We start from the raw sequence: 11,738 nt of genomic DNA on the forward strand, positions 1-11,738 counted from the left end.
AATTGAGAAACCGTCTACAGAAAAGCTGAACAGTAGTACCCTTCAGAAGTCAGAGACTGGAAACACCTGAGAAACTGCTACAGACTGGAGGAGTCAAAAGAGACACGATGACCAAAGGCAACATGGGACCCTAGATAGGATCCCGAAAACAGAAGATATTAGTAGAAAAACTGGTGAAATCCAAATAAAGTCTACAGTTGAAAGTATTATATCTATGTCAATTTCTTAATTTTGGCAGATGTACCAAGATGATATATGATGCTAATTTTAGGAGAAGTTGGATAAAGGGTATACAAGAACTCTCTGCTATCTTTGAAACTCTTATGTAAATCTATAATTACTTCAAAATTTAACAAACAACAATGACAATGTAGAACAGAGTTTAACTTCAGTATAATATATTGCTATTTTGGGCCAAATAATTCTTTGTTGTGAGGAGCTGTTTTATGCATAGTAGGATCTTAAGCAGCACTCCTGATCTCTACCCATTAGATGTCAGGAACCTACCTCCCCAGTTGTTACAACCAAAAATGTCTCCAGAAATTGCAAATGTGCCCTTAGGGGGCAAAATGACCCCAGGTTGAGACCACTGATATACAGTTACATTAACACATAAAGAGGGCTGCCTGGGTGGCTCAGTGGGTTAAGCCTCTGCCTTCAGCTCAGGTCATGATCTCAGGGTCCTGGGATCAAGTCCCATATCAGGCCCTCTGCTCAGCAGGGAGCCTGCTTCCCCCTCTCTGCCTGCCTCTCTGCCTACTTGTGATCTCTCTGTCAAATATAAATAAAATCTTTAAAAAAATAAAAAATAAAAAGGTAACATACATAGGGGCACCTGGGTGGTTCAGTGAGTTAAAGCCTCTGCCTTCTGCTCAGGTCATGATCCCAGGATCCTGGGATCAAGACCCACATCAGGCTCTCTGCTCAGCGGGGAGCTTGCTTCCCCCTCTCTCTCTCTCTGCCTGCCTCTGCCTACTGGTGATCTCTGTCTGTCAAATAAATAAATAAAATCTTTAAAAAAAAAATTAAAAAGATAACATACATAAAACCAACATAAAAACATAAAAATATCCATAACATATTGTTAAGCGGGGGAGAGGCAAGCAAGATACAGAATATGAAATGTATGGGGCGCCTGGGTGGCTCAGTGGGTTAAAGCCTCTGCCTTCAGCTCAGGTCATGATCCCGGGGTCCTGGGATCGAGTCCCGCATCGGGCTCTCTGCTCCACGGGGAGCCTGCTTCCCCCTCTCTCTCTGCCTGCCTCTCTGCCTACTTGTGACCTCTGTCAAATAAATAAATAAAATCTTAAAAAAAAAAAAGAATATGAAATGTATGAGTCAATTTATATAAAATTGGATGAACCTTGAGGACCCTATGCTAAGTGAAATAAGCCAGTCACAAAAGAAATATTTTTGATTCCACTTATGTGAGGTACTTAAGAGCAGTCAAAATCATGGTTAAGGTTACCTCTGGATGCTAAGACTATGGTGATATATCCTTTGTACTTTTCTGTGTTAATCCGGATTTTTTCAAGAAGCATGTCTCTTTCTTCGAAATCTAAAAGGCTTTGTTCTCTATCATTTTTTCTCATACTTCCAGTTTAATAACCAAAATCCTAGATTCTGCCTCCAAAATGCCAAAATGGTTACCTCTTCTCCCTAGCCACAGTCCAACGCCAGCCCCTCTCATCCAGGCTCATGTAACCAAATTCTTAGCTTGTTATCCCTCTCTAACCCACTCTTCACTTCGCCATCAGAATTACCCAATGAAACAGACTTACTGTCACTTCCATGTCTAAAACCCCATACCTGCTGGCATTCCTTTCAAGGGCCTCTACAATTTGTTCAACGGGTCTTATATTTTTAGTTTCATCATCAACTACTGTCCCTCAAGCATCCTCTATGCCAGATAATTGCTCGTCACTCGAAAACACACATGCTTTGCTCATGCTGTTCTTTTGTCAGGGAAGTCTTTCTCCTCTACCTGATAAAATGTATACAGTGATACAGAGGACACAGAGGAAAAGAACGGGATGCGGGGGCACCTGGGTGGCTCAGTAGGTTAGGCGGCTGCCTTTGGCTCAGGTCATGATCTCAGGGTCCTGAGATCAAGACCCACGTCGGGCTCCCTGCTCAGTGGGAAGTCTGCTTCTTCCTCTCCCTCTGCTTGTGCTCTCTCACTCACAAGCTCTCTCTCAAGTAAATGGATAAAAGCTTAAAAAAAAAAAAAGAAAGAAGAAGAACGGGATACAGGATGGACAAATATAAAGAGGTGGAGGAAAAAACATAGAAAAGCAGAGATGAGGGCTCAAGAAAGTAATTTTCTGTAGGGCTGAGATAATAATAGTGCCTACCTCACAAGGCTGTGGTGAGGAGATTAAATTAGGTAATATACGTCAAAACTTTTATTTATTTATTTATTTTTTAAGATTTTATTTATTTATTTGACAGAGAGAAATCACAAGTACACTGAGAGGCAGGCAGAGAGAGAGAAGGAAGCAGGCTCCCTGCTGAGCAGAGAGCCCGATGCGGGACTCGATCCCAGGACCCTGAGATCATGACCTGAGCTGAAGGCAGCGGTTTAACCCACTGAGCCACCCAGGCGCCCCACGTCAAAACTTTTAGAACAGTACCTGGCATATACACTATAATTGTCTACTATGTTGTGATGATGATGATGATTTTCATGGTAAGACCTGGAACTCTAGATCCCACAATGAGGAAATAGCAGTGGTGAAGCTCTAGCTCAGAACCAGAACCCCAAAGGTAAGCAAGGAGGCAAACAGGACCACAGTCTGATTCAAATTTATCTGAAGAATTCAAACTACACAAGAAACCAAAAACAACTTAGGTAAGCCACATACAAATCACAAAGGTGAATTCCTATTTACCCCAAATAACTTGCATGTCTCGAATATATACTCCTTTTGAAGAAGAGCAGTTTCAACACCTTGCCCCAAGCACGGAAACATCAGGGCAGCATTTCATCCTCACTAATCGGAACCTACAAGTCCTATCTATGCTCGCCTATGGTTTCTCATTTGGCCAGTGGCAACTTCTCTTTCCTTATATAAAATAGGATGTTTGATTCCAGAGTTCTTCCCATAGCTGCAAAAAAGTGAATATACAGTATATGAACAACCCACCCAGGTTTAATACTGTAGGCAAAGGAAAACTAAATTCCGTCACAATGGAGGTGATCTAAGGGATCTAGAAACTCATAACAGATTTTTTAGATGCGTCAAAAATTTTGAGATTTCCCTCTTAGCCTCCTGTCAGGCTAAGGTATTTATTTTTTTAAAGATCGCTTCTGGGGGCACCTGGGTGGTTCAGTGGGTTAAGCCTCTGCCTTCTGTTCAGGTCATGATCTCAGGGTCCTGGGATCAAACCCCAACATCGGGCTCTCTGCTCAGCGGGAAGCCTGCTTCCCCCTCTTTCTCTGCAAATAGCCTCCAGATAGCTCCCATCTCTCCTGGGTAACAGATTTTTGTGACTTTTATTTCATGTCCTACTAAGCCACTGTGATCCACCCTCCCATCTCTCCTTTCATAGCCCTCCCCCATGCATCCCAGATCTTCCTTGAGCACTATCAGACAAATAGTCCTTTGGTTTTAAAAAACAAAAACAAAAAACAAAAAACTGCTCCTAAATTATGTCCCAAAGCAGACAAAAAGAACGCAGAACTCCGCCTCTATTAGATGACACACAGCCTGCTCACAAGTCAGATTGCCAAAAATCATTTGCTTCTCCTCTTGTAGGTTTAGACAAACACAAAGGGAACTGTGCTCCTATGTATGACTACTGCTTCTCCACAGGACTTGAAGAACTAAGGCATTAGAGATACTTCCTCTCTATAAACCCAAATAGAACACTTTGTTTATTTTTCTCTTGGCATATAGTTGGCAGTCTGTATTTCCAGGCAGTCATTGTACATCTTTTGGCAAGTGCCTTCATGTTTCTCAGTACAATGTTTCATCCAGTGACTGAAGGCGATGTATTGTACCTTGAATTTACATGCCAAGAAAAAGACTCAGACTGAAAAGAAGACCTTCAGTATCATCTTCCTGCAATATATCAGACACTACACTGGAATCAGAAGACCTAGATCCAATTCCCAGGTGTACCAGTATCTTGCAGCGAGATCTCTAGCGTGCTCTTTTAATCTTCTGGGCCTCAGTTTTTCCATCCTGGAAAACAGGGATTGCATTACCTGTCCTTCCTTAAAAGCAGACTCTTACCACTGATTAACAATATTTAGTTTCTATAATTTATGAAACTGGGGTTTGGAAAACTCAGGAAATTAAGCACAAATGCTGTTTTTCACTTTTGTCACACCTGCCATGCAAAAATCCAAAGCAGAGTCCAGCAGTAGTCCCTAAGCAAGTAATTCCTCAGAGTGTTTCTGATGTCCCACTCAACAAATTAAGTGCATGAGAATGGGAAGCAAAAAGCCAGGCAGGACCTTCGTATGCTACATGGCTACAGAAGCAAGTCACCATTAGGCTCCATGACAACATTATCATCCTAAGATATACTACCCTTAACACTCCACTGTCATTTTCCCTCAAAGAAGCTACCTCAATACTTAAAGCACTTACTTATTCAATGTTTACAAAAATGATCACTTTCCCTAGAAGGGAACTGCCCCAATAGGGATGGCCCTACAGTAAAGGTAGCACAAAGGGATCTCCCTACAGCTAAGGTAGAACAAAGGGATAACAAAGTAAGTATGGGGTGCAAGACAATTTAAATTTTAAGACAGGGGCGCCTGGGTGGCTCAGTGGGTTAAAGCCTCTGCCTTCAGCTCAGGTCATGATCCCAGGGTCCTGGGATTGAGCCCTGCATTGGGCTCTCTGCTCAGCAGGAGGCCTGCTTCCTCCTCTCTCTCTGCCTGCCTCTTTGCCTACTTGTCATCTGTGTCTGTCAAATAAATAAATTCTTAAAAAAAAAAAAGTTCATTTTCAAAAATAAAAAATAAAATAAATTTTAAGACAGTGTTTTGGGGCATCTGGGTGGCCCAGTCGTTAAACATCTGCCTTCGGCTCAGGTCCTGATCCCAGGGTCCTGGGATAGAGCCCTGTGTTGGGCTCCTTGCTCACTGGAAGGCCTGCTTCTCCCTTTCCCACTCCCCCTGTTTGTGTTCCCTCTTTCAGTGTCTCTCTCTCTCTCTCCTCTCTGTCAAATAAATAAATCAATAAAATCTTTAAAAAAAAAGTGTCTTGCAATCCTTTTTGAATTACTATTACACTTACAAAATACAAAATTCTAGACATCATTCCAAAAGGATTAAAATGCAAATATTTGTTTTTTAAAAAATCAGTGGGTTAAGCCTCTGTCTTCAGCTCAGGTCATGATCCGGGGGTCCTGGGATCGAGTCCCACATCGGGCTCTCTGCTCGGCAGGGAGCCTGCTTCCTCCTCTCTCTCTCTGCCTGCTTGTGATCTCTCTCTCTGTCAAATAAATAAAATTTAAAAAAAAAAATCAACTTGGAACTTTGGAGGAACATTCTAATTATCACACTTTCCATTTGGTTACTTTTTTGTCTGTGTGGCTGTATAACAAAGTTTACTGTTCCATCTAGGCTCTCCACAAGGCCAAGTTTCTCTTTAGTTTCAGTAAACATTCTCTCCAGGTATCATTAAATTACTGACATTAAATTATATCTCTTAGTTGCAGCAAGTTTTATCCCCTTAAGCCGCCCATTGTGTGGCCACCACTAAGCTTCAAACACTCCACCAGACAGACATCACCATGAATTCACACTACAACTCACAATATGAACCCTAAAATACATTTTCAATCCTGATGAAAATGTAGCACACTCCTGGGAAAGAAGAGTGGCACACAAGTTAAGAAATTCTCTCAGGGGGGCGTCTGGGTGGTTCAGTGGGTTAAGCCTCTACCTTCTGCTCGGGTCATGATCCTAGGGTCCTGGGATCGAGCCCCATATGGGGCTCTCTGCTCCGCAGGGAGCCTGCTTCCCCCTCTCTCTGCCTGCTGCTCTGCCTACTTGTGATCTCTGTGAAATAAATAAATAAAATCTTTAAAAAAAAGAAAAAAGAAATACTCTCAGGGCGCCTCAGTGGCTCAGTCGTTAAGCATCTTGCCTTCAGCTCAGGTCATGATGCCAGCATCCTGGGATCAAGCCTCACATCAGGCTCCTTCCCTGGCTGGGGGCCTGCTTCTCCCTCTCCTACTCCCCCTACTTGTGTTCCCTCTCTCACTATCTCTCTCTCTCTGTGTCAAATAAATAAAATATTTAGGGGGGAGGAAAAAAAAGAAGTAACTCCCTAATGATTGAGCACCACTGCTCCTGCCTCATCTATAGGGGATGGTTTCCTGTGGACAAAGCAGTAGGCATGGAAAGTAAACAACAATGTTCAACTCCAGGTTTGCTACTTACTGTAAGACCTTATTGCAAAGCCTGTTTCCTTACCTGTGAAATGACAGTATCTACCTTACAAGGTTATTGTGAGATATCAAGCATCTGTAAGTATATTATAAAAAAAATCTGCTATACAAATTTAAGTTATTATTATCATTCTGCCTGTGTATTTATTCGCAATTGAAAATGCTCTTTCAAGGAGCTGGTAATCCAATACTAAGAATGTCATTTTTTTTTTTTAAAGAATATCACTTTGTACACCTGAAACTGAAAATGTAATGTGTGTCCACTATATTTCAATTCTTTCTTTAAACATAATTTTGTTCATATGCTTACCAAAAATTCTGAGTCAACCTCAAGTGACTAAAAAGTGCAATCTCCTTTCTCTGGATAAAAAATAAGTGTAACAGGGGCACCTGGGTGGCTCAGTGGGTTAAAGCCTCTGCCTTCCGCTCAGGTCATGATCCCAGGAAGGGTCCTCGGATCGCAGCACACATTGGGCTCTCTGCTCAGTAGGGAACCTGCTTCCCTCCTCCCCCCTGGCTGCCTCTCTGCCTACTTGTGATCTCTGCCTGTCAAATAAATAAATAAATAAATCTTAAAAAAAAAAAGGGCAAGTGAAACAGATAACAGGGACATGTAAGCAAAGATAGAAATGAAGAACTGTGTATGGCCACGTAAATGGGGCTGTGATACTTTATATAATTATTTAGACTGAAAAGTAAAATCAAAGATCAAAGTTTTCCAATAGGGACCAAAAGGAAATGTTACAAATATCCATGATATAATCAAAACTAAACACAACCGATAGCCAGTTCAGAATGCTGGATAATCTTCAAAGTGTTTTCATATCAATTAATCCTCATGGCATCCCTAGGATGAAAGAAATTTAAGTCTTACATTTCAGTTACCTATATAACCACAGGAAAAAATCTGAATGGATCAAGATGTGCTGTTTTAATAAGGCAAGCCAACAAATATTTCATCCGGGACACCTGGATGGCTCAGTCGTTAGGTATGGGTCGGCTTGGGTCATGTTCCCAGGGTCTTGGGCTCCACCCCCCATCAGGCTCCCTGCTCAACGGAAAGCCTATTTCTCCCTCTCCCACTCCCCCTACCTGTGTTCCCCCTCTCGCTGTCTTTCTCTCTCTGTCAAATAAATAAAATATTCTTTAAAATATTTCATCAAGGGGCGCCTGGGTGGCTCAGTGGTTTGGGCTGCTGCCTTCGGCTCGGGTCATGATCTCAGGGTCCTGGGATCAAGCCCTGCATCGGGCTCTCTGCTCCGCAGGAAGCCTGCTTCCCTCTCTCTCTCTCTGCCTGCCTCTCTGCCTACTTGTGATCTCTGTCTGTCAAATAAATAAATAAAATCTTTAAAAATATATATATATATTTCATCAAATATTAAGGGTCTACCATATCATCAGCACTATAAAAGGCACATTGACATGACCTATTTTATACCAAACACCACCTCTGGCAACCTCAACCTTAAGGTACAGTTATGAGAAAAGAAACACTCCTGAGATATGGATAACAGCTATTACAGAGCTATATATACACGGCACTCATGGCCAGAACACACTAACTTACTTAAAAACAGATGTAAAATTGGGGCACCTGGGTGTCTCAGTCAGTTAAGCATCTGCCTTTGGCTCAGGTCATGATCCCAGGGTCCTGGACGGAGCCCCTTGTCAGGCCTCCTGCTTCATGGGGAGTCTGCTTTGCCCTCTCCTTCTGCCCCTCCCCACCATTCATGCTTGTGTGCTCTCTCTCAAATAAGTAAAATCTGGGGGGGAAAAAAAAAAGATGATGTAAAATTAAGATGATTTACTGGGAACATTCCCCTGACAAGGACTGTTTGCTATATGAGAAAGATAGGGAACAGGGATTGGTGGTGCGTTATTTTATTTTTTATTTTTAAAGATTTTATTTATTTATTTGACAGAGAGAGAGAGAGACAGTGAGAGATGGAATACAAGCAGGGCAAGAGGGAGAGTGAGAAGCAGGCTTCCCGTGGAGCAGGGAGCCCAACATGGGGCTCCATGCTGGGATCATGACCTGAGCCGAAGGCAAATGCCCAATGACTGGGCCACCCAGGCACCCCGGTGATGTCTTACTTTAAATGGGATGATCAGAGAAGGCCTCAGTAGGAGGACATCATAGTAAAGACATAATGAAGAGAGAAAGCAAGCCACATGGTTAGAGGAATAAGTGCCACCAGGCAGAGACAGTAAGTACAAGAGTCTTGAAGTGGAGTCACACCTGCTGCACACTCTCCACCTACCCAGCAGACTTTCCCCTTGGATGTCCTGTTGCTACTCCCACTGTGCCTTGCCAAATCTTCCTGATTCCAAGGCTCACCAGACTCTCCCAGGCATACAAACCTGAATCTTCAGTCTATTATGTCCTTCATTCTTTCAGCAATCAGTGACCAGCTCACTGTAACATGATTATACCTTCAAAAAACGTTACATCTTGGGGCACCTGAGTGGCTCAGTAAGTTAACTGTCCAACTCTTGATTTCATCTCAGGTCATAATCTCAGGTTCCTGGGATCGAGCCCCATGGTAGGCTCCACACTCAGAGAGGACTCTGCTTTAAGATTCTCTCCCTCTCCCCCAGCTTGCTCAAGTACACACTCTCTCTCTCTCAAATAAATCTCTCTCTTTTTTTTTTTTAAGATTTTTATTTATTTGACAGAGAGAGATCACAAGCAGGCAAAGAGGCAAGCAGAAAGAGAGAGGGAGGAGGAAGCAGGCTCCCCGCCCAGCAGAGAACCTGATGCAGGACTCAATCCCAGGACCCTGAGATCATGACCTAAGCTAAAGACAGAGGCTTAACCCACTGAGCCACCCAGGCAGCCCTCAAATAAATATATCTTAAAAAAAAAAAAAAAGTTACAGGGCACCTGAGTGGCTCAGTAGGTTAAAGCCTCTGCCTTCGGCTCAGGTCATAATCTCGGGGTCCTGGAATCAAGCCCCACGTTGGGCTCTCTGCTCGGTGGGGAGCCTGCTTCCCTCTTTCTCTCTGCCTACTTGTGATCTCTGTCAAATAAATAAAAAAAAATTTTTTTTAAAGTTACACCTCTCCCTTCCCCCGCATTCCTAACACCCACCCCCACATCCAATTCACTGTGCATACTGTTCACAAATGAATGCTTCTTACACACTGCCTTCATCATGTTACTCATTCTCCGTTCCATCCACAATATCTACAATACCTAATGAACATCCTTCTTTCACTGACCTACATACACACTGTTCTACATTCACTGTCCTACATATTCACCTAAATCTTCATTCATGTTCCTTCCTTTGACATGCCTTTTCTTCTTATCTATCTAAACTTCACCTTTCAAGTCCCTTTTCAGAGAGCTTTACATGACTAACTATATCAGCCTTCAAGGATTTCTCCCTTCTCAGAAACTATATGGTTTAGTATAAAATCTAACATTTGTGGTTTCTCTCCTCCCTAACCATCCACCTTGCAAAGCATCATTAATATCATAGTTCAAATACTTTCTAATTGCTCTGTTTCATGTTTAGCTGGACTAAAACTCCCTGAGGAAGGGGATTATGATTTTCTCTTTCCAAAGAGCCTTGGAGAAAATAGCACTTATATTTTTAGCACCATGCACCCTATCTTGTATTAAATGCTTTACGCACTTTATCACATCAATCATCACAATTATGTTGTGTTACTGGTATTCTTCTTCCTATTGTACAGAAGAAACAAAGGCACAAAGAGGTCAGGCTGAAGTCACATATCTTAGAAAAGACAGGGCTGGGATTTGGGGTAAAGTCTGTCTCTCGAAGTTGACACAAAATAAAGGCTGCAAACTAACATTTGTTGAATCATCCTAATCATTTGTGTGTTGATGGCCATGTCACTCCAAATGAATTAATAAAGGTAGAAACCATGCCCATGCCCAGAGGTTTATCAGGTATAGTAGGGAGAAGGAATGCCTTTCCTTGCTGAGTACCCATCAGGTAGATACCAGACTCAGTGGCAGGCATTTCCCATCAAGCATCTCATTTACTCTGTAAAAACTCATTAACTGCAAATTATCTTCAATAAATAGGGTTTACAATTCCTCCATCACAGATTTACCCTAAATGTCAACCACTCTCAACCCAAGCCCAAATGCAACCGGGTGCCAGGTGTATTACCCTCCTCGGCTTCCCTCTAACTCAAGGAAGAGGACAAAGCCTCCTGGCTCCCATCAGCCAGTAGGGAGTTAAAAATCTCAACTTAAACATTTACCAGGTGCCTGGCCCCGGCCTTTTCAGGACCGTGCTCTCCATTCTAAAACTCACGCTCTCACTTATTTTGCACCACAGCCCTGGGAAGTAGGTGCCATTTTTTCCACTTTACAGATACGTTAAGCTCACGCGGTCGATGGCAGATTCGGAACTAGAATGCAGGTCTCCTGAATATCCACCCTGTTCCATTCCCTCAGGAGTTATTCATAGACGGTAACCGATTTATACCGCTGTCGCTGAGTACTCTAAATAGCAAAAGCGCTGTAACAATTTTCATTCAACAGGTATTTATTGGACGCCTGTCAACCATGTAGGTTCAAATGCCATCTCCTCCCCTTATTCGCTATGTGACACGGAGAAAGCCGTTTCATCTCCCTAGGTGAATTCCCTCAAGCGTCAATGGAGATAGCATCTATCAACAGCAACGTCTTGAGGAGCAAATGAGAGAAAACTGACTCAAGAGCCTGACACTATGTCTGGTACACGGTGGGCCTCTAGTAATTATGGGTTCCCTTCACTCCACCCCACAAGCCTCGGGGTTCACCCACTACCACCATGCGACAGGGAATCCACTCGACCACAGGCCCGCAGGCGGCCTCTGGGTTTCGCAGGCCCGGGGCCAACCACACTCTTACCTGCATGGAGTCAGCGCTAACGATTTCTCCACCGAGCCGCTGGCCTAGCTGCAACGCCAGGCTGGATTTGCCGGTGCCCGTGGCCCCGAGAATCACTACAAGAGGCAGTGTCCGTGGCACACCCCGTAGCCCGGCGCCCACAGAAACTGCTCGTGCAGCCGCCGCCGCCGCCATCTTGAAGATATCTGCGATTGCGCGGGAGCAGCTGTCCCCATGGCAACCGTCAGTGCGCCTGCGCATACGTAGGGTTCCGCGAGGAGGACAAGAGGAGGGGTGGGAGGGGCGAGACCACGGTTTCCAAGCTTAAGAAGCTTCGACATGCCTGTCATCAGCTTGCTGGTATCAGAGGCTCGACAATCTTCCTCTCTCCTTTTTGGTTTTTTTTTTTTTTAAATAACTGATTATCGATTTATTAAAAAGATTTATTTTTTTAGAAACTATCTCCTCTCTTAAA

General features: G+C 43.3%; 1 protein-coding gene across 2 annotated transcripts in view; it reads right to left on the minus strand.

Moving 5' to 3' along the window:
- Positions 1-11,467, minus strand: part of TRIT1 (tRNA isopentenyltransferase 1) — a 49,481-nt gene extending 38,014 nt beyond the window's left edge. For both annotated transcript variants that reach the window (XM_059374222.1, XM_059374221.1), the window contains exon 1: positions 11,285-11,467. In XM_059374222.1, coding sequence (XP_059230205.1) covers positions 11,285-11,458 — 174 coding nt within the window. In that variant the 5' untranslated portion in view covers positions 11,459-11,467. The remainder of the gene's footprint in view (positions 1-11,284) is intronic.
- Positions 11,468-11,738: the final 271 nt, after the last annotated feature.

The sequence above is a fragment of the Mustela nigripes genome, chromosome 14 (assembly GCF_022355385.1).
Source record: "Mustela nigripes isolate SB6536 chromosome 14, MUSNIG.SB6536, whole genome shotgun sequence".
Lineage (NCBI taxonomy): Eukaryota > Metazoa > Chordata > Mammalia > Carnivora > Mustelidae > Mustela > Mustela nigripes.